Source organism: Notolepis coatsorum (genome assembly GCF_963971535.1).
Source record: "Notolepis coatsorum genome assembly, chromosome: 5".
NCBI lineage: Eukaryota > Metazoa > Chordata > Actinopteri > Aulopiformes > Paralepididae > Notolepis > Notolepis coatsorum.
This window is the reverse complement of record NC_140169.1, coordinates 95,615,331-95,634,376: the sequence shown is the minus strand read 5'-3', so window position 1 is coordinate 95,634,376 and position 19,046 is coordinate 95,615,331. Positions and strand designations below refer to the sequence as shown.

The 19,046-nt window shown below is 46.8% G+C and overlaps 1 protein-coding gene across 1 annotated transcript in view; it reads right to left on the bottom strand.

The window, feature by feature from the left end:
- LOC311227950 (exostosin-1) overlaps positions 1-19,046 on the bottom strand; it is a gene marked incomplete at both ends in the record, with an annotated part of 687,742 nt that overhangs the window by 196,843 nt on the left and 471,853 nt on the right. Inside the window, one exon of the mRNA XM_084313822.1 lies at positions 14,986-15,118. Within this exon, the coding sequence (XP_084169948.1) occupies positions 14,986-15,118 (133 nt within the window). The remainder of the gene's footprint in view (positions 1-14,985; positions 15,119-19,046) is intronic.

Here is a 19,046-nt window from a genome sequence, read left to right as displayed (position 1 = left end):
CCTCGCCTCTCCGGAGCGGTCAGCAGTACTCCCCAACTCGCTCTCACTTCCCTGAATACCTCCGTTAACCCTCCCACACCTAGTGACTGACATGCATAGATAGATTTGTTCCTCCCGCGAGCAGTACCCTCCCTTGATGACCACTAGAAACCATATAATGAAAAGGGGGGAGTTGGATAGGAAGGGGTTAATTGTATTGACGTTACCCACACCAAAAGAGTTGTTAATAGGCTCAGGAATGGACACGCACACAGAACCCCATCTAATTCTTTATATTAATTGTACTGTTCAGTTACAAAGATTTAATAGGAATGGTCAAATAGAATGAAGTCCTACTATTACTCAATTTGTAACTCAATACCTTATAGACACTTATATTATACACCCACCTCTGGGTTAGTACCAGGGATAATATACTTCAATGTGCTTGACTTATCACCCACGTCTGGGTTAGTACCATGAATAATACCTCTCTCAGGCTTTAATTATATGGTAGGGATAATACCTCTCTAAGGCTTTACTTATGATACAACTGGTCTGTAACCTCCCCACAGGGAAAGGGTTAATTAGATGGGAAAATATTATTAAAGAACAAACACGTTATCACACTCAAAGAAAATGAAAAGGTGGGCCCACTGTACCAAAACAAAAGTCCTATACTAATGCCGGCATGTAATGTTTATGGGGTACCCCTATGCACTGTAGTTAGCAACGTTAGCTTCACCCGTAGGCCGCATCACACTGTGTACTGTGCAATAAGATCCTGGGCACCGAAGCCCTAATGTACTCAACCAAGATGGCGGCCTCGCCGCGCCACCACCGTCCGGGTAGCAAGATGGCGTCGAACGCTCTCGTCACGGGCGTTAGCAAGCGGGACTGGGGCAGAGGGAGCAGTAGTGGGCTGAGAGCGCGTGCTGGGTGATGGCGACCTCTGCTGGTCGGGCTGAAGACAGCCGGTGCAGAGCAGGTGTCGAACGCCGGCGAAGACTGGTTGTTGACGGCCGGCGCTGGGTCGACACGCGACAATACTCTGGCCCTACCTTAACTGAAGCTACTCTGCGGGTCCCAGACAGCCCTCCTGCTATTCGGTTATACTGTTAACGCAGCGTGGCTGGCTACACCACCGGTCTCTTCAGCGCCTCGCGCCCGGTGTATACTGGAGTCAATATAGCCGTTAGCGGCATGCTAATACACCGCACACACTGCTACTATAACACGTTATCTATGGACGTTAGTCCTTGGATTCGGTTTCTCTTACTCACACACTATCACGGATACTTCTAGGATAACCCGTCATATACTCAAGTTCAATACGTTCACCCGTGTGGTCCACAACGGGGCTCTGTCAACAACACGACCACCCAGACCGAAGTCCAACATTGAAGAGAACTTCCTGTTCCCCTCACCTCCAGGTGATTCCCTCTTCCTCGTTGCTTGCATCTCTCTCTCGTGCGCTCCGCCTGCCACCTGCCGCACCCTGCTGGAACCGCCACCTAGCCCCACAGGAAGAGAACTGGACGGATCGAATATGATTTAGCTTACTGTTTATAATCCATATTCCAGCCGGGGAGAGAAGGAGAAACTTGCGTCATTGTTCGAGAGAATATCAATGGAAACTAGTCAACATGTCTTTGTGCACAAAGGGGAGATAAAAGGCAAGTCAGCACTTCTGAATAATATGCATATATTCAGGGTGCTACATTTCCCCCCACTTTGAACTTGCTAAGTCCTCTGCAAGTTAACTCAATGAAACACCAACCAACGCATGCTTGAAAACGGTCCTGAGACCAACAGTTCCACACATAGATCGACACTCACACATTATGCCAACAGTTTCACACACTCCTTCATGAATTGGAAACACTGTTCAACAAACACTCTCTTGAGCACGTAGTCCTGGCGATACCAAGCGGGTAGCCGACCTCTGGTGCTCCTCTGGGGCCGGGTGGGTTCCACTTCCCCCACCTCCGACTCCGTGTCGGATTCTTCAGTGCCCGTCGGCGGGTCATTGACCACAGCCTCGCCCTCCGGGGCCATCGGTGGACCGCCAGCGGCCTCCTCTTCGACTCCGTCTCCGCCGTCCTCCCCATCCTCTCCTGAGGGGGTCGACTCCACCTCTGACTCGGCGTTCGCTGCCTCTTCAGGGGCGTCCCGCAGGGGCCCGGGGTGGTTACACGCCCTAGGATGCGGTTCCCGCCGGTACTCAAAAGCATCTCCGATGTCTGATTCGGACGAGCTCCGCGGTGCCACAGGGATCTGTCGAGGGGCCCTCGCCCGCACTTCCGGGTCGGAGGCCGGGAAGGGACAGGTCTTGAGCTGGTCTCGATGCATGGTCCTTTCTGGACCCCCTGCTTCGGGCCTGACTGTGAACACGGGCGTCCCTTCGTGGCTCTGCTTAACCACCACATAAGACGTAGGCTCCCACTTGTCCTGTATCTTATTACGGCCCCGGATTCGGTGGTCGCGTATCAGGACCGGGTCTCCGCCCGCAAGAGTGCGCCTCTGCTCTTTCGGTCGTAAATCCTCTTGCGTCGATGAGACGCATGCTTCGCCGTGGCCTCGGCGGCCTTTAATCGCTCGTGGTGACCCTGCACCCACTCGTCCAGTTCCTCCGCCCCTTCGTCAATGACGTATCTGCCCCCCAGGACATCTCTGGGCATCCTAGCGTCCCTCCCGAAGAGCAGGTAGAAGGGGGAGTATCCCGTGGAGGAGTGCACGTGGCAGTTGTACGTAAGTACCAACTCGGGTAGGTGCTCCTTCCAGTCCCGCTTCTTCTCTGCGGGCAGACTACGCAGCATGTCATGCATCGTCCGATTGAACCTCTCACATTGCCCATTCCCCTGGGGATGGTAAGGCGTGGTGCGGCTCTTTGAAATTACTTGACGCGCTCCCACTCCAGACGTCAAGCCGGTGCGCATCGCTTCCTATTCCACGGGAGGATGCGTCTCTTCGCCCCGGTCCCCTGGGACCCCGGTGTTCCACGCTGCCCGTCTGCAGCATCCGAGGGGGGATCTCCGTGCCAGGCCTGGAGTGGTGTTCCCACTCCAGACGTCAAGCCGGCGCGCTCCCACTCCAGTCCAGACGTCAAGCCGGCGCGCTCCCACTCCAGACGTCAAGCCGGTGCGCATCGCTTCCTATTCCACGGGAGGATGCGTCTCTTCGCCCCGGTCCTCTGGGACCCTGGTGTTCTGCGCTGCCCGTCTGCAGCTTCCGAGGAGGATCTCCGTGCCAGGCCTCCGCCGTCGGAACCCTGCCATCCCTGTAAGCAGCTCTGGCCCTCGCCCTGTCCAAGGCCTTAACCCTGTTCTCTGTCCCTGTCTCCAGCCCGCCTCCCCGGGCCTCTGTCCCTGTCCCCCTCTCCAGTGCCCCTGGTCCTGGTCCTTGACATTCAGCCCTGGCCCTGTCCCTTAGCCTGTTCGCCTCTTAAAGGCACAGTGCCACATTTCCCATATTCTTTGACCCTTGTGTTTTTTGTGTTCTCCCTTAAAGGGACAGTGCCGCTTTTTGTTATGTATTGAATAAATGCCCTGTTTTGGCTCACTCTCATACCTGTCTTGTGTTGTGCAATTGGGGTCGGTTACAAACCATAACAATTATGTTTTTTCCCTTCACATTCATAGCATTTGCACAATGAAACAAAGGAAATGTCACCTAATAAACAATGCAAACAATAATGAAACAACCAACTGAAAACACTTGTAAAATAAGCACCAGTAAATCAACAAAGACATAATAAGTAATAGGTCAAATAGTTAATATTATGTCTTTGTTGATTTACTGGTGCTTATTTTATAAGTGTTTTCAGTTGGTTGTTTCATTATTGTTTGCATTGTTTATTAGGTGAGAGTTCCTTTGTTTCATTGTGCAAATAAATACATCCTTTTCTCACCCCCCCACCCCCCCTGTGTATTTGCCCTCCTTTGCGTTGGTGTGTGTTGAGAGGTCCAAAGAGTCTGCAGATTTAAAGCCATTAGAGGATTGAGTTAACGGTAGACCTCGGGGAGGCATGATAGGAAGTGTGTGTGTGTGTGTGTGTGTGTGTGTGTGTGTGTGTGTGTGTGTGTGTGTGTGTGTGTGTGTGTGTGTGTGTGTGTGTGTGTGTGTGTGTGTGTGTGTGTGTGTGTCCATAATATTCGTGCCAAAGCAGCTTGACTAAATACATGCTGGAAATCCAATTGTGTTTCTGAAGCAGTGGGCCTGCAGCTCACATAGATGCACAAACACACACACACACACACACGCACGCATGCACACACACACACATAAACATATAAACACATAAACACATAAACACAAACAGACACATATTTTAGAGACACACAGATTAATACAATGTGTGTAATACTAGATTCCCCCTGGGAGGGGGGGCAGTGTGCTTTGTGGCCAGAAGGCATGCTCCTCTCAGCCAGGCTTATTGATCCAATTAATTGTATTTGATTAATCTGTATTGTTAATACATTCACATTTATCATGGAGATCTGTCTAGATGCATAATTGATTGATTCGGCTCCATGACACCCCAAGTGGGTAACTAATAACTATGTCAGTATACACCTCCCATTGGCTGACTATTTCAGTATACTTGTCCCATTGGCTGACTATTTCCGTATACACTTCTCATTAGCTGCCTATTTCACTATAAACCTCCCATTGGCATGGCTATTTCACTATAAACCTCCCATTGGCATGGCTATTTCACTATAAACCTCCCATTGGCATGGCTATTTCAATATAAACCTCCCATTGGCATGGCTATTTCAGTATAAACCTCCCATTGGCTGACTATTTCAGTATAGTGTGTCAATTGGGTATGGCAAGCTATTCATGGTTGTGACGTATGGTGCTGTGTTCACCTGGATGAACATTCCCTTTCTGTTTCCCCTGGTCAGGTGCGGCCCGGGGGGCAGGTGTATAAAGCTTGAGAGCCTGCGCCAACACAGGACCTGTTGACATTGCCACTATAGTATGGACCGGATATTGGCCTGTTGCCATTGCCACTATAGTGTGGACCGGATATTGGCCTGTTGCCATTGCCACTATAGTGTGGACCGGATATTGGCCTGTTGCCATTGCCACTATTGTGTGGACCGGATATTGGCCTGTTGCCATTGCCACTATTGTGTGGACCGGATATTGGCCTGTTGCCATTGCCACTATTGTGTGGACTGGATATTGGCCTGTTGCCATTGCCACTATTGTGTGGACCGGATATTGGCCTGTTGCCATTGCCACTATTGTGTGGACCGGATATTGGCCTGTTGCCATTGACACTATTGTGTGGACCGGATATTGGCCTGTTGCCATTGACACTATTGTGTGGCCTGCATATTGGCATTTTGCCATTGCCATTGAGTGGACTGGATTGTGTTGGCCTTATTGCCATTGTGTGGACTGGATTGTGTTGGCAGGTTCATTTGGTTCACACTGCTACTCTTGGTAGCTTCATTGCTTTGTACTGCTGGTGTGCTTACCAAGTAAGCTGGATTGTGTCTCGTGGCACGAGTGATTTGTAATAACCTTGCGTTTGTTGTGCTGGGTGGTTTCCCAGTTTCCCAACCATGTGGGTTGCGGGTTGTGACACTAGGTCACTGGTGTTGCTTTAGTGTTTTCCCTTTTAGTGGGGTTATTGGTCCGAGGGTTACCTTGTACCTGTTTTGGTTTGTCTTCTTGTACAGTATATCCCTGATTGTTCTCCCTTACCTTATCCCTGTTCACCTGTTGTTTGTGTGTTAACGGATTTCATTCCCCATTGTGAAATAAATATAATTTACTTTTGAAAACACTTTATTATTTCCTCCTACCGGGACGCGTGTAGCTTTATGCCAAGCAAGCAGTGCAAAAATTTACCGTAGTGGCGTGCAGTAATGCGCCTTTCATTTTCCGCCGCCCAGCGCCCAGGTCGTGCGGAAATAGGCTGTCTATTGCCATTCTCTTTGACAAACTCTAACCTTAACCAGCTCCTTAACAGCGCCTAAACTTAACCGTTCTAACCTTAACCAACTCCGAAACAATGCCTAACCTTAACCTTAACCTTAACCATGCCTAACCTTAACCATAGAAATTATATTGCCATTCTCTTTGACAAACTCTAACCTTAACCAGCTCCTTAACAGCGCCTAAACTTAACCGTTCTAACCTTAACCAACTCCGAAACAATGCCTAACCTTAACCTTAACCTTAACCATGCCTAACCTTAACCGGCGAAAGAATACACGTTAAAAAAAAATCACGTTAAAAAATATTTTCGATGGGATTCGAACTCGCCAGCAAACGAGCCATAGGATCCACAGCCATGTGGCCTTGCCAATTGAGCTATTTCTAGATACTGAATAAGGGGCGGTGACTTATATATATTGAGCTCCGCTCGTGTCGAACCAAGGCGGGATCTCATGCGCATGCGCGGGCACCTCGCGCGAGCACGCCGGCGCACGCACGCACCTGAGCGAGCACGCCGCCGCCGGTGCACGCACGGTAGCATTTGTCTAAGCGGGGCCTGAAAAGAAGGGCGCTTTACCGCACTGGCGTGCGGTGACGAATGCGGAAGCATTTTTGCACTGCTTGCTTGGCATAAAGGAAAACGCTACCGGGACCTGTGCTAAATGCACTCACTGAACGGGTTGGCTTCACAACAACCCAGTTCAGGTACATTTATATCATTTATAGTATGTGACAATGGTATATATATATATTTTTCTTTTTTTATTATAAATGATAAATAAATTAATTATGAATCAATAAAAACAAGAAACTAATTATAGCCAGCCCAATAGAAGAGTTGTGTTCCCTTTTCCAGAAATCATTTAAAAATGTATGAGCATTGTTCTCCGAAAATGTTCTTGCTAGCCCTGCGTAGCATAACACTGGTATGAAGTATGAGAAAATAAGCTCTCAATGTTGCCAAGTTCTGAACATTGAATAAAGCTAGTGTAATAGTAATAATAGACTAATTGATTAATGATACAATTATTAAAAAACTACTAATGATAATTTCATTATAATTCACAATGTTAAAATAATCTAAAATGCATAATTTTCTAATGTATAAATGATTAAAATGTAGCTTACATTCTATGCTATGCCATCACTGTGTTTTAGCTGTGGTTGGATGTTACCTGGGTCAGTTTGGAGTCAGATATTGATGGAAGCTACACAGCTTTTTGACAATGCTTTGGACAAGTAAACATTTTAAAACAAAGGAAAGTTGTTTTCCAACCATTTATTTCTAAATTCAAGGGAGCCAGGCTACAAAGACAACAGGAGCTTGTTAGCTTTTTGCTGTGTCCAGAGCCACAGTGATCTGAGCTGCTGCTATTAACAACCATCCTTATGTATTTCATTACATGTATATATACATACATACCAATTATTCGCCTGTTCTATTCTCCATCCATCTATCCTCCATAGCAACACTATTATCACCGACATCCTGTTGGGGGATCCTGTGAGGTTTCGCCTGTTCCCTGGACCTTTAATTCCCTGTTCTCCTCACCTCACCAGCCCCCACCCTTGGACTACCTTTCACAGCTGTGATAAGTTATGATTAGCGCCCCAGAGGGCTTTAAATACCTGGACCTCCCCTCCAGTCCTGGTCGGGTCGTTCTGTATGCTGGTTATTTGTTCTGGACTCTTTATCCTTTTCTGTGTTCAGTGTTCATGGAGTCCTGGACGTTACCATCACCTGCCACGTCTCCGGCGTGAGACGAGGTGCCAGCCATCACCACCTGTCGCCGTTTGCCTGGAGTGGGACACCGTCTGCGCTCTCTAATCCTCTACGGGAGGTTTTCGTGTGTTCCCACTCCAGACGGCAAGCCGGCGCGCATCGCTTCCTATACCACGGGAGGATGCGTCTCTCCAAGCCGGCGCGCTCCTACTCCAGACGCCCAAGCCGGCGCGCATCGCTTCCTATACCACGGGAGGATGCGTCTCTTCAAGCCGGCGCGCTCCTACTCCAGACGCCCAAGCCGGCGCGCTCCCACTCCAGACCTCAAGCCGGCGCGCATCGCTTCCTATACCACGGGAGGATGCGTCTCTCCAAGCCGGCGCGCTCCTACTCCAGACGCCCAAGCCGGCGCGCATCGCTTCCTATACCACGGGAGGATGCGTCTCTTCAAGCCGGCGCGCTCCAACTCCAGACGCCCAAGCCGGCGCGCTCCTACTCCAGACGCCCAAGCCGGCGCGCTCCTACTCCAGACGCCCAAGCCGGCGCGCATCGCTTCCAAGGAGGTTCTCCTTGCCAGGCCTCCGCCGTCGGAACCCTGCCATCCCTGTAAGCAGCTCTGGCCCTCGCCCTGTCCAAGGCCTTAACCCTGTTTCTCTGTCCCTGTCCCCAGCCCGCCTCCCCGGGCCTCTGTCCCTGTTCCCCCTCTCCATTGCCCCTGTTCCTGCCCTGACCTTTTGCCCTGGCCCTGTCCCTTAGCCTTTCCCCTTAGCCTGCTCGCCTCTTAAAGGCACAGTGCCACATTTTTCCCTATTTCTTTGTTCCAGTGTTTTTGTGTTCTCCCTTAAAGGGACAGTGCCGCTTTTTGTTTGTATTGAATAAATGCCCTGTTTTGGCTTACTCTCATACCTGTCTTGTGTTGTGCGATTGGGGTCGGTTACAAACCATAACAGATCCCCTTTGAACATCCGATCTGAGGTTTCTCTCCCCTGGGAGGGTTGTATGTATGGATCCTTTGGTGGTTTTTGTTCTGGATCTATTGTGATGTTTCTTCTTGACTTGCAAAGCCCATGCGGGCAATTCCATGTGATTTTGGGCTTTACAAATACATTTGATTTTGATCCTATGTATTTATGTACCTTGCAGGCTATGGTTAATAAATGTTTTAAAACCTACAGGTAGGCTACTGTACCTATGATGACAAAAAATAGGAATGTGGACCGGGTCATCATTCACAGGCTTACTTGGTGTGAGAGAGGAGACCTGTTTGAACACCCTTTGGTTACCTACTAGAAATTATGTAATTCAATGCACTTCTTTATAAAGCAAATGACTAATGATGATAATTAGATCTCTGTTCTCTCGTTTATTTTGTCACCGAAATATGCGCCAAAATAGATACTAACCCATCTATAGTCAGTAAGTATTAGATAGGAACTAACCCGGGAGACAGATGACAGAGTAAAAGATGAGGTTCTTGATTCAGCATTTGGAATGGGTGGGGGTTGGGACAAGCAGCTGCGGATGTTCGGAACATTGTTGAGGGGGATAGGTGTTAGTAGCAGGAGGAAAGGTGAAGTTCTCAGGTGAAGAAGGCAGAGAATTGCAAAACAGGACGGGAAAGGAAATAATTCCAGAATAGAGTAATCATTTTTGCATTTTGTTTAGCATTTTGTACTTTGGTTTTGTATATTGTATATTTTGTATAGTGTTTGGTCTTTATTATTTAACTTTTTTTTACTGTATGAAGCACAATTTCAGGAGGATCCTACAGAACCAAGCATTTCAATGTAACTTGAACTTAACATAAATAATGGTCCATTTAGCACTCTGAAAACTCCCTGTCCTTTGTCCGTATTCGTTTGTCGGCGCTTCGCTAATGTTCACCCAGCATGCATTTAAATCTCTATTTCTAGTTACTAATGTCAGACACCTGTGGATGACGTAGAACCTGGGTCTGCCAGTTATGACTCAATTATCAGAACAAAAGTAGATGGCAGTTTGAACACACCCAGTTTCAGGTCAGTGAAACCAGACTGTTAGATAGGAACTAACCAATCTAGTAAGTAAGTATGTTAGATAGGAACTAACACATCTAGTAGATACGGTAAGTATGTTAGATAGGAACTAACCCATCTAGCAATTAAATATGTTAGATAGGAACTAACCCATCTAGCAATTAAGTATGTTAGATAGGAACTAACCCATCTAGTAAGTAAGTAGTATGTTAGATAGGAACTAACCCATCTAGTAAGTAAGTATGTTAGATAGGCACTAACCCATCTAGTAAGTATGTATGTTATATAGGAACTAACTATCTAGTAAGTAAGTGTGTTGATCCCACTTAGCAAACTACAGTACACCAGTAACTAAAGCTATCAAACCAGCCAGGCACAACAGCTGAGCTTTGAAAAGTACAGAGCCAAGTACCTACCAACTGCTTCGCCATCAGACAAATGTGGACGGTTAGCAGAGTGAGACTGTCACAGCGCTACCGTTCATGACAAGTTATTCCCCAGGCAGGACTGTCACACACAGGAGCAGATAAAATGGTGATTTACTGCTGTGGTATATAAAATATCCATATCCATCCCTCCGTCTCTCTCTCCACTACATCTCCCCCTCTCTTTCTCTCACTCTCTCAATCTCGCCTTACTCCATTCCTCCATCTCCCACAACCCCTCAGAGTAAGACCAATATCTATCAGAGTTACGGCCCCTCAGCTATCTATCTACAGCTATCTAGTGATTTGTGTTCAACTTCAAGTGACGGCATAGTGATTTTATCAAAATCGGTTTACAACTTATGCCTTACATTCACCCATTCACTCACACATTCATGGCAGAAGCAACCATGCAAGGTGCAAACCTGCTCTTCGGAAGCGGTTAGGGGTTCAGTGTCTTGCTCAAGCACACTTCAACACACTGGCAGGGGAGGAGAAGGAATCGAACCGGGAACTTTCAGGATACCAGACAACCCCTCTACCTCCTGAGCCACTGTCGCTCCCCATTAGGAGGCTGGTAACACTGAGGCTGTGGACAGGAAGCACCAGAGACAGACTTTACTTCCTGAGGAGGCTGAGGATGTTTGTTTATTCCAGCGCTCGAGAGCGTTCAAAGTCAAACCTAGATCCATTGACATTCTTAAAGTCATGTTAAAGTGTTATGTAGTCCAGTTCTGTTGCTTTGATTATGTCCTTGTAACTAGGGATGGGTACCGAATACAATGGTTTTTCAACACAGGTTCTCTTTTATACGTTTCAGCTGGGACAACGGCGCTGTGGCTTGCTTGGCGCTGCCCACGGTGCTGAACTAAACAGCAGAGAGGCAATTGAAAAATCTAATTTCTCTCTATCTTAAGAACATTCACTTATACAAAAACAGACTGAACGGATATATATAACAGACCTTCTGGTGCAGCGGACTGAGAGCAGGAGACACAAACAGGCTGGATAAGATGGTCAGGAAGGCCAGTAGCGTGGTTGGGGTGGAGCTGGACTCTAGCGAGGCTGGCGGACAGGAGGAACCTTGCTAAGCTCCAGGCCATCAAGGAAAACCCCTCCCACCCACTATACACAGACTTGGCTGACAGAAGGAGCACGTTATAGGCTCACACTACCTAAATGCAGCACTGAACGGCACAGGAAGTCCTTCATTCCGACAGCCATCAGACTATACAATGCATCACTGTGCCTCACTGCATCACTGAGCACAGAGTGACAGTTACCATCTTCCTGGACTCTTACTTTTTAAATAGCATTGTGCAATATTACACCTACTGTAGACTTCAGTATATTTTTACTGTATTTATTTACTGTATCTTTTATTCTATTTTTATTCTATTTCATTTTATTCTATTCTTAGGCCATTTGTTTTGTTATTCTTATTCGTGACTTGTTCTGTCTAAATGTTTAATGTTGAGTGATTTGCAGTGTCAAATTTCCCTCAGGATAATACATTTCTATTCTATTCTATTCTATTCTATATACCACTCTTGAAGAACAGGAACATGACATGCTGTAATGAGGCTCTTAGAAAATTGTGTTGTCTATTTTTATCTACTTGTTGTATCTATTTTATCTTAACTCTTTCTTTGTGATTTATTGTATTTTTCTTGGGACCATGTTGGAAACAAGTCGACAGACTTTCACATGTTATCCTTGTACCCCTTGTTTTTATACTATTGTATAAATTGTATGTACTAAATAAAAATCAAATCAAATCAAATCATATCTTTGAAAAGTCTCCATTTATTCAACACTTCTGAATTCACTGACAAACTGAACTGAACTGACAAAAATAAGGTGCATAAAAAAGCAAACAAAATTCCTCCACAGGCTACTCACCATCATTAGTAGAGCGTCAAGCGGTGTTTGGGGAATGGGGACAGAGTGAAATCTTCTTAAAACACTGTCCCTCCACTCATTCCTGAACTTTTTTGTTAAGTCCTTCTCAAATGCCAACTGAATTAAATTGGCCTTGCGTCGATGAAGCATACTAAGGCGATGTTCTGTAAAGACGTTCTTGAGGGTAGAAAACGAATTCTGAGTGCCGTGCTAGCTTCAGTAGTGTTGTTGTTGACATCAGTGCCCACTAGGGCTGTCCCCGACTAAGGATTTGGATAGTCGACTTTGACAAAAAAAAAATTATTTAAAAATTTACTTTTTTTTTCAGGGTGGGCACAGCTGGCCCAGTGGGCGGGCCCGGCCCCCTAATGCCCGCCCATGGCGCCGGGTCTGCGTTCATGTCTCACGGCTGGTGCTAATGAACAATTAGAGAATGCTGCCTCTTCCCGGACTATAAACACGTCCTGACCAGCCCCAGCAGTCGATGCGAGTTCGTTCTGTATAGGAACAGTAGTCTGGAAGACGCCGTCTCGGATACTCGTCGCATTCATCCGCCCGTTAATTCCCTTGTTATTTTCTCCCCCCTGCCTCGCCAAGTCCCTCGTGTTATTTTCCCTCTCGAGAATCAGTTATTGTTTCGCCCCAGCGTGGCCGAGGCCACATGTTCCACTACATCTTTTCAACACGGTAAGACTTTATTTACATATTAAGTACACACACATAGTCTGCTACATCACACATACTTCGGGTTTTAACACACACCTCATAACCCAGGTCCTCCCGACCTGCTGACACTACATTTCCACCGTTCATTGTTTGTATGCCTTGTACATTTTTTCGTATTGTTGAATTTGTCTCCGTTTGTAAAAATAAAATACACGCTTGTTTTAGGGTTTAAGCTGTTGGACTGTTTCACTCTCTTATTTGGGTCCCGTTCCTCTGTTCCCATAACAATATCGACCGAATTACGTCGGTACTACCGAGTATTGAGTATGAGATCCATAGATGTCCCTAGATACCAAGAACATGCAAATGGACCTTGTAGAAGTGGAGCAATCTTCCATTTACTTGGGTATGTACTTTCATGCGTATCTTCTGAAAATATGGCTAGGCCTAAGAGGTTAAACACAGTGAACTGTTCCTTTAAAATTTGTGGAAACTCTCGTCTCATGCATCAGTGGTTGACATAAATAACCGGAGGACCTTTGGGAAACACTGCTTGCCCAGTATAGAGTAAACAACCTTTGGGAAACACTGCTTACCCAGTATGGAGTATGTCACCGTTGGGAAACATTGCTTACCCAATACAGAGTACAGAACCTTAGGGAAACAGTGCTTACCCAGTATAGTGCTGCAAGCCATAGGGAAACACTGAATATAGAACCTTAGGGAAACACTGTTTATCAGTAGAGAACCTTTGGGAAACACTGAGTAGAGAACATTTTTGAAACACTGCTTACAGTATAGATTAGGATACCTTTGAGAAACAATGAATAGAGAAACTTAGGGAAACACGGGTTACCCAGTACAGAGTAGAGAACCTTAGGGAAACACGGGTTACCCAGTACAGAGTAGATAACCTTAGGGAAACACGGGTTACCCAGTACAGAGTAGATAACCTTAGGGAAACAGGGGTTACCCAGTACAGAGTACAGTGGCGTAGCGGAGGCCCCCGCACTCCCCGCCCCCACTGTAGACTATCCTCTTAGATTTCGTAACGCGCGGGAACAGGGTGCAGTGTGAGGAGCCCAGTATGGTTCTGCGGGGCTGCAGCTGGATGCATCTCGCGCAGAGGGCGGCCCCCTCCCTGCTATGTTCTAATTATTTGCTCACCTGCGATAGGGCTAGGCTGATAACTAATGTTCATTGGCAGGCTGTAAAATGAAAAAATTAAGCGCAAATATCCAAGCGGTGCTCAGAAAAACAAGATGAGAGCAAAAGCCGAACAGGAGACGGCAAAGCTATGAAAAAGAACATCATTGTTCCAGCAGGCAGCAAAGGTAGACTGACTCTAACGTTACTGAAGATGCATCGGCAGTAAGCTCCCCACCCAGGCCGTCCGCGTCCACCGCTATCAACCCCCCGGTCAGCTCCGCATCGAGTCCAGGCAGACACACAGCCCAGCCAGACCCCAGCCACGCTACAGCCGCCGAGACAGGTTAGAAGAATATAACGTTTTATTCGCCATAACCAGTACGAGTAGCCTACAGGTTACATTGGAACTGGAATCTAATCCGTAAATTTTTTAGTACATGGTTTAAGTGGCCGCGATGTCTATCCCATCTCACTTTATTATTGATTTAGGGGAGTGGGCGGGGCCCCATGGTCTGACCTGCGGGGGGGCCCCGACATATTGCGCAACGCCACTGACAGAGTAGAGAACCTTAGGGAAACACGGGTTACTCAGTATAGAGTAGAGAACCTTAGGGAAACATGGGTTACCCAGTACAGAGTAGAGAAGATTAGGGAAACACTGCTTACCCAGTATAGAGTAGATACTTTCTGGGAAGCACTGAATTGAGAACATTAGGGAAACATGGGTTACCCAGAATAGAGTAAAGAACCACAGGGACGGGGAGCTCCAGTAGCTCACCACGTACCGCGAGTGCTATTTCAGCGCCGTGGACAACCGCGCTCGCGCGGATCTGGGGCTGAGCGCGTTCGAATCCCGGACGGCAGCCGTGCCTTTCCCAGAGTGTCTACCCCCCCATCTGAACCCTTTCAGCCTGCTTCTGTTGGTCGAACTTGACCAAGTATGAATGAGAAGAAAAAAAGCGATAAACGCTAAAAGAACCAGGTGACTGGTCAAAGTTTAAAAAAAAAAAAGAACCACAGGGAAACAGTGCTTACCCAGTATAGAGTTGAAAACATTGGGAGAACACGGAGTAGAGAACCATTTTGAAACACTGCTTACAGTATAGAGTAGGGGACCTTTGGGAAACAATGCATACAGAAGAGACAACCATTGGGGAACAGCACTTACCCAGGATCGAGTAATAGAAGGGGAAGAGGGCTGGGTCAGTGGAGAACTGGGGCAGGACATAGAGCCCTCCAGGCAGGGAGTTCCACATCAGTTTGGTCCTGGACACATGGGAGTGGATCCGGTCCTGTATAATCTGTGGGGGTGGAGGAGGAGAGGAGGAGTAGGGGGAGAGGGAGGGTGTGAGGAGGAGGAGAGTGAGAGGGAAGGAGGGAGTTGAGTAGGAGGAGAGGGAGAAGGAAGGGGGGAGAGAATAATGAGAGTGGAGCAGAAAGAAGAGGAGTGGGGAGAGGAGAGGACAACAAGAAGAAGAATAGAGGTTTTCCTTCCATACTGGAGGAGACAATGGTTGCTATGTGGAAAACAATGATTGCTATGTGTTGATCTATGAGAAATATATGTACAAATGGGTGTTGGTTGTAAACAACTCACAGTGAAACAGTAATATCATGCTTTTCAGGTGTTTTACCTACTCTACCACTGCACAGATGTTTGGCATTTACTTTCAAATGTGGTTACCAATGATTACACGCAGCCATGTTGGAAGGAATTGAATATTTACTGCAAAGCCTCTAATACTGTGTAACACGTGAGTTGGAATGTGTCTTTCCAGACAGCCTTCCTAGATACAGAGCACCAGAACAGAGACTTCAGAGAGCAGGCTTGCCTGCAGTGCAGCGCCCCCTGGAACTGTTTGTGGTTCAGTGCCTTGCTCAACGGAATCTCAGCCTATGGTGATGGATGAGAGATTGAAGAAGTAACCTTCTGATTATTAACAATAATATGTACCTAATATAAGCCAGTGGTTGTCAATGTGGGGTTCAGGGACCCCCGGGGTTCTAGGGAGTCCCCAGAAAGAAATAGACATTAGACCAATGAGAGAATATATAAGGCATTGAAGGCCTGTATTGAACGTTGCTCGCATATGCCCCCCACAGGTCGGTCGTAGGGAGGATAGAAGCCTTGCATCACGTGTCCCCTCTGGTACACGAGGAGGCAGCCTGTCACATCTTTTCACCTGCCAGCGCGGATTCTCATTGGCGAGATGTAACGTGTGGGAGGCTCACACTACCCCCGTCATTTCCTGTCTCTGCTGTGCAGGCATCCCCCAACCGACCTGTAGGAGTCGCTGTCCACAACGTCCAAATTACAACCTATCGACTTCCACCTGCTGGCTCTGCCAATTGAGCCAGTATGACGGCTGGCCCAAGCCGGAGGCAACGGTGACAGCCGGATTTGAACCCGGTGTCTCTTGCGTTGGTGACGAACGCAATGTCCGCTGCGCCACCCAGCCGCCTCTTCAAGTTCCAAGTTTTAATTCTCTTATCAACATGAGTCAACAAATGGTTGCTTTATGCAGCCATTTAACACAAAACGATGACCCTCATTCAAAACAGAGTGATGCACAAAATAACTTAAAAGAAAATAATCATTTAAAACAATGAAAGTGTGCATGAAATAATATGGGAAAGAAAACGTTAGGAACTTGTTACATTCACCCACACAAGGGCTGAGTACTCACACCCCCCCCTCTCTCTCTCACACACACACACACACACACACACACACACACACACACACACACACACACACACACACACACACACACACACACACACACACACACACACACACACACACACACACACACACACACACACACACACACACACACACACACACACACACACACACACACACACACACTCTCCCAGCTCTCTTTCTCTCTCTTGCCCCTTCCTCATCTCTCTCACCCCCCCTATCTCTCTATCTCTATCTCTCTCACACACACACACACACACACACACACACACACACACACACACACACACACACACACACACACACACACACACACACACACACACACACACACACACACACACACACACACACACACACACACACACACACACACACACTTTGAGTCAGAAACAAACATGGTATCAATGAGAGTATCAATAATACACCTAAGTGAAGTCTAATAAAGATTTTTTTTTTGTATTCTAAAAAGTTAATCGTGAGTTAAAAAAATTGTGCTGTTAATAGAATTGCGTGTTAGCGCGTTAATACCGTGTTAACTTTGACAGCCTTAACACATTGGACGCCATACCCGAGATAAGTTGGGTTAACTTGCCATCGCTTGAGCGCCAAAGCCGAGAAAAGTCGGGTTTTAATCGTTATTTCTTTTATTTGCTATATCCATTCATAATTCATCCATCCAGCCTGATGTTATCATTGGGAATGGCTCTGAGATCGCAAACGGCCAATACCGCCGCCTAACGCCTTACAGTCGGTATTGCACATTATTGGAAACCCTCTGGCTTGGGCTGTATGTCGATGTTACGGACTGTGTCCTTATGTATATATATATGGGAGTAATGTATGTGATCTGTTGTGTATATAGGCATGTTTTGTTTGTTGTTGTCTTGTCTCCCTCTTGTGTCTACATATCCCCAGGTTCCCAGTGGCAGCAGCAGCTGGTCAATCACCCACTCACCCCGGTGCAGCGGCAGCTGAGACTCGTCCCACAATCAACATCCACTCCCTTCATAATACCCTTTGTGTTTCAGTGTTAGTTAGCTCCCTGGTTCGTTTGGTCTGTGTTGGTGGTAACTATGGCTCTAGTGTGTTGGTGCTTTTGTAGGTAGAGCTCTCTGGTTCATTGATGTGGTAAAGTAGAGCTCTTGGTGTCTTTGTACACACTCTTTGTTACCCACTCTCTTTTGTGGCTTTTGGTAATAGAGCTGAGGCTCTTAGGGTACATTTGTGTCAGAGCTGGTAACAGCTTAATTAGAGCTAATTCTGTGTGTGAGCTCATTGTGTGTGAGAGCTGGTCAAAGCTCTAGTTATTTGGGCCATTGGTCTATATAGCATTGTATCTTTTTGTGTTGTTGTACATTTCTGTACTAATCCTTTGTATATTTGTTTGTCACCCAGCCTATGGTGATTGTGTTCTTGTCTAACCTTTTGTTTCGCACACAGGGACATTGAGGGCAGAAAGATACCCTGGGGTCTACATCTGCATCACGTAGGAGAACTACTGTTAAAGACACCAGCTTAGTGTGAGCACCACCTCCTGTACTTTGGGGCGTCCGCGCCTGTAAAGGGGGGGGGGGGCTTTTGTTTCATTTTGATATTATTTGGTGCTCACTGGTAGGTCCTCTTTGCTCTCTGTGTTGCTGATCTCATTTGTGTAAAATAAATATTGTTATTTTACAATCTGTCTCCGGTGTTTTGTGTCACTGCATCCTCACCTATCCTGTCTGTGGCCTAGTGTTGCGTCTCCCCACGGGGGCACGTAACAGTCGATCTAAGAAGTCCGGTCCAGGTTTTCCTTCTCGGGCATGAGTAACGTTTATAACACATGGATTGGGGAGACTCGAGCACCGCCGGTTCATGTGTTTTGGTGGATAACGTTGGACACACGATCGCAATCAGTATTTGGAATGGCGATCAGTTAATTGGATTATTATTTTTGCAGTACATCATAGACAAGGTAAGGACTATATATTATCAATCTTGTGTTGATCCGATATTTTTTTCGCCGCGATCGCAGCGTGTGTCTGTAATGTACTGTCTAATGTATGCCGTTGGTGGCGCTCGAAGCATAGAAAAACATCCTCTCCCGCGACCCTTTTGTGCATGCATGATGAAACATAATACCAATAATCTAGCGTTGATTTCAGATTGATTCAATAATCAGGCGAGAAATGGCACGATTTTACGAAATGCAGTAAAGCGCTGTTTGGCGGAGTTTCCTGGGATTACACAGGATCACTCTAAAACTATACTCATATTCACCACAGTATAAAACGGAAATGTATGGATGACATTTTTTTTTGTTTTTTGCATGTTGACTGGAAGAAACTCACTGACAATCAACGTTGTTATTAGATCCATAGCTATAATATTTAATATAGGTTTAGCACTGCAAACACCGGAACTTATCCCCATTGAACAGAGCGCTGGCACACAACGGCCCAACGCCCATAGCGACCCCTGGCGCTGAAAGTGTCAATAATAATATACAACACAGCGGCTGACACTTAAAATGGTGCACA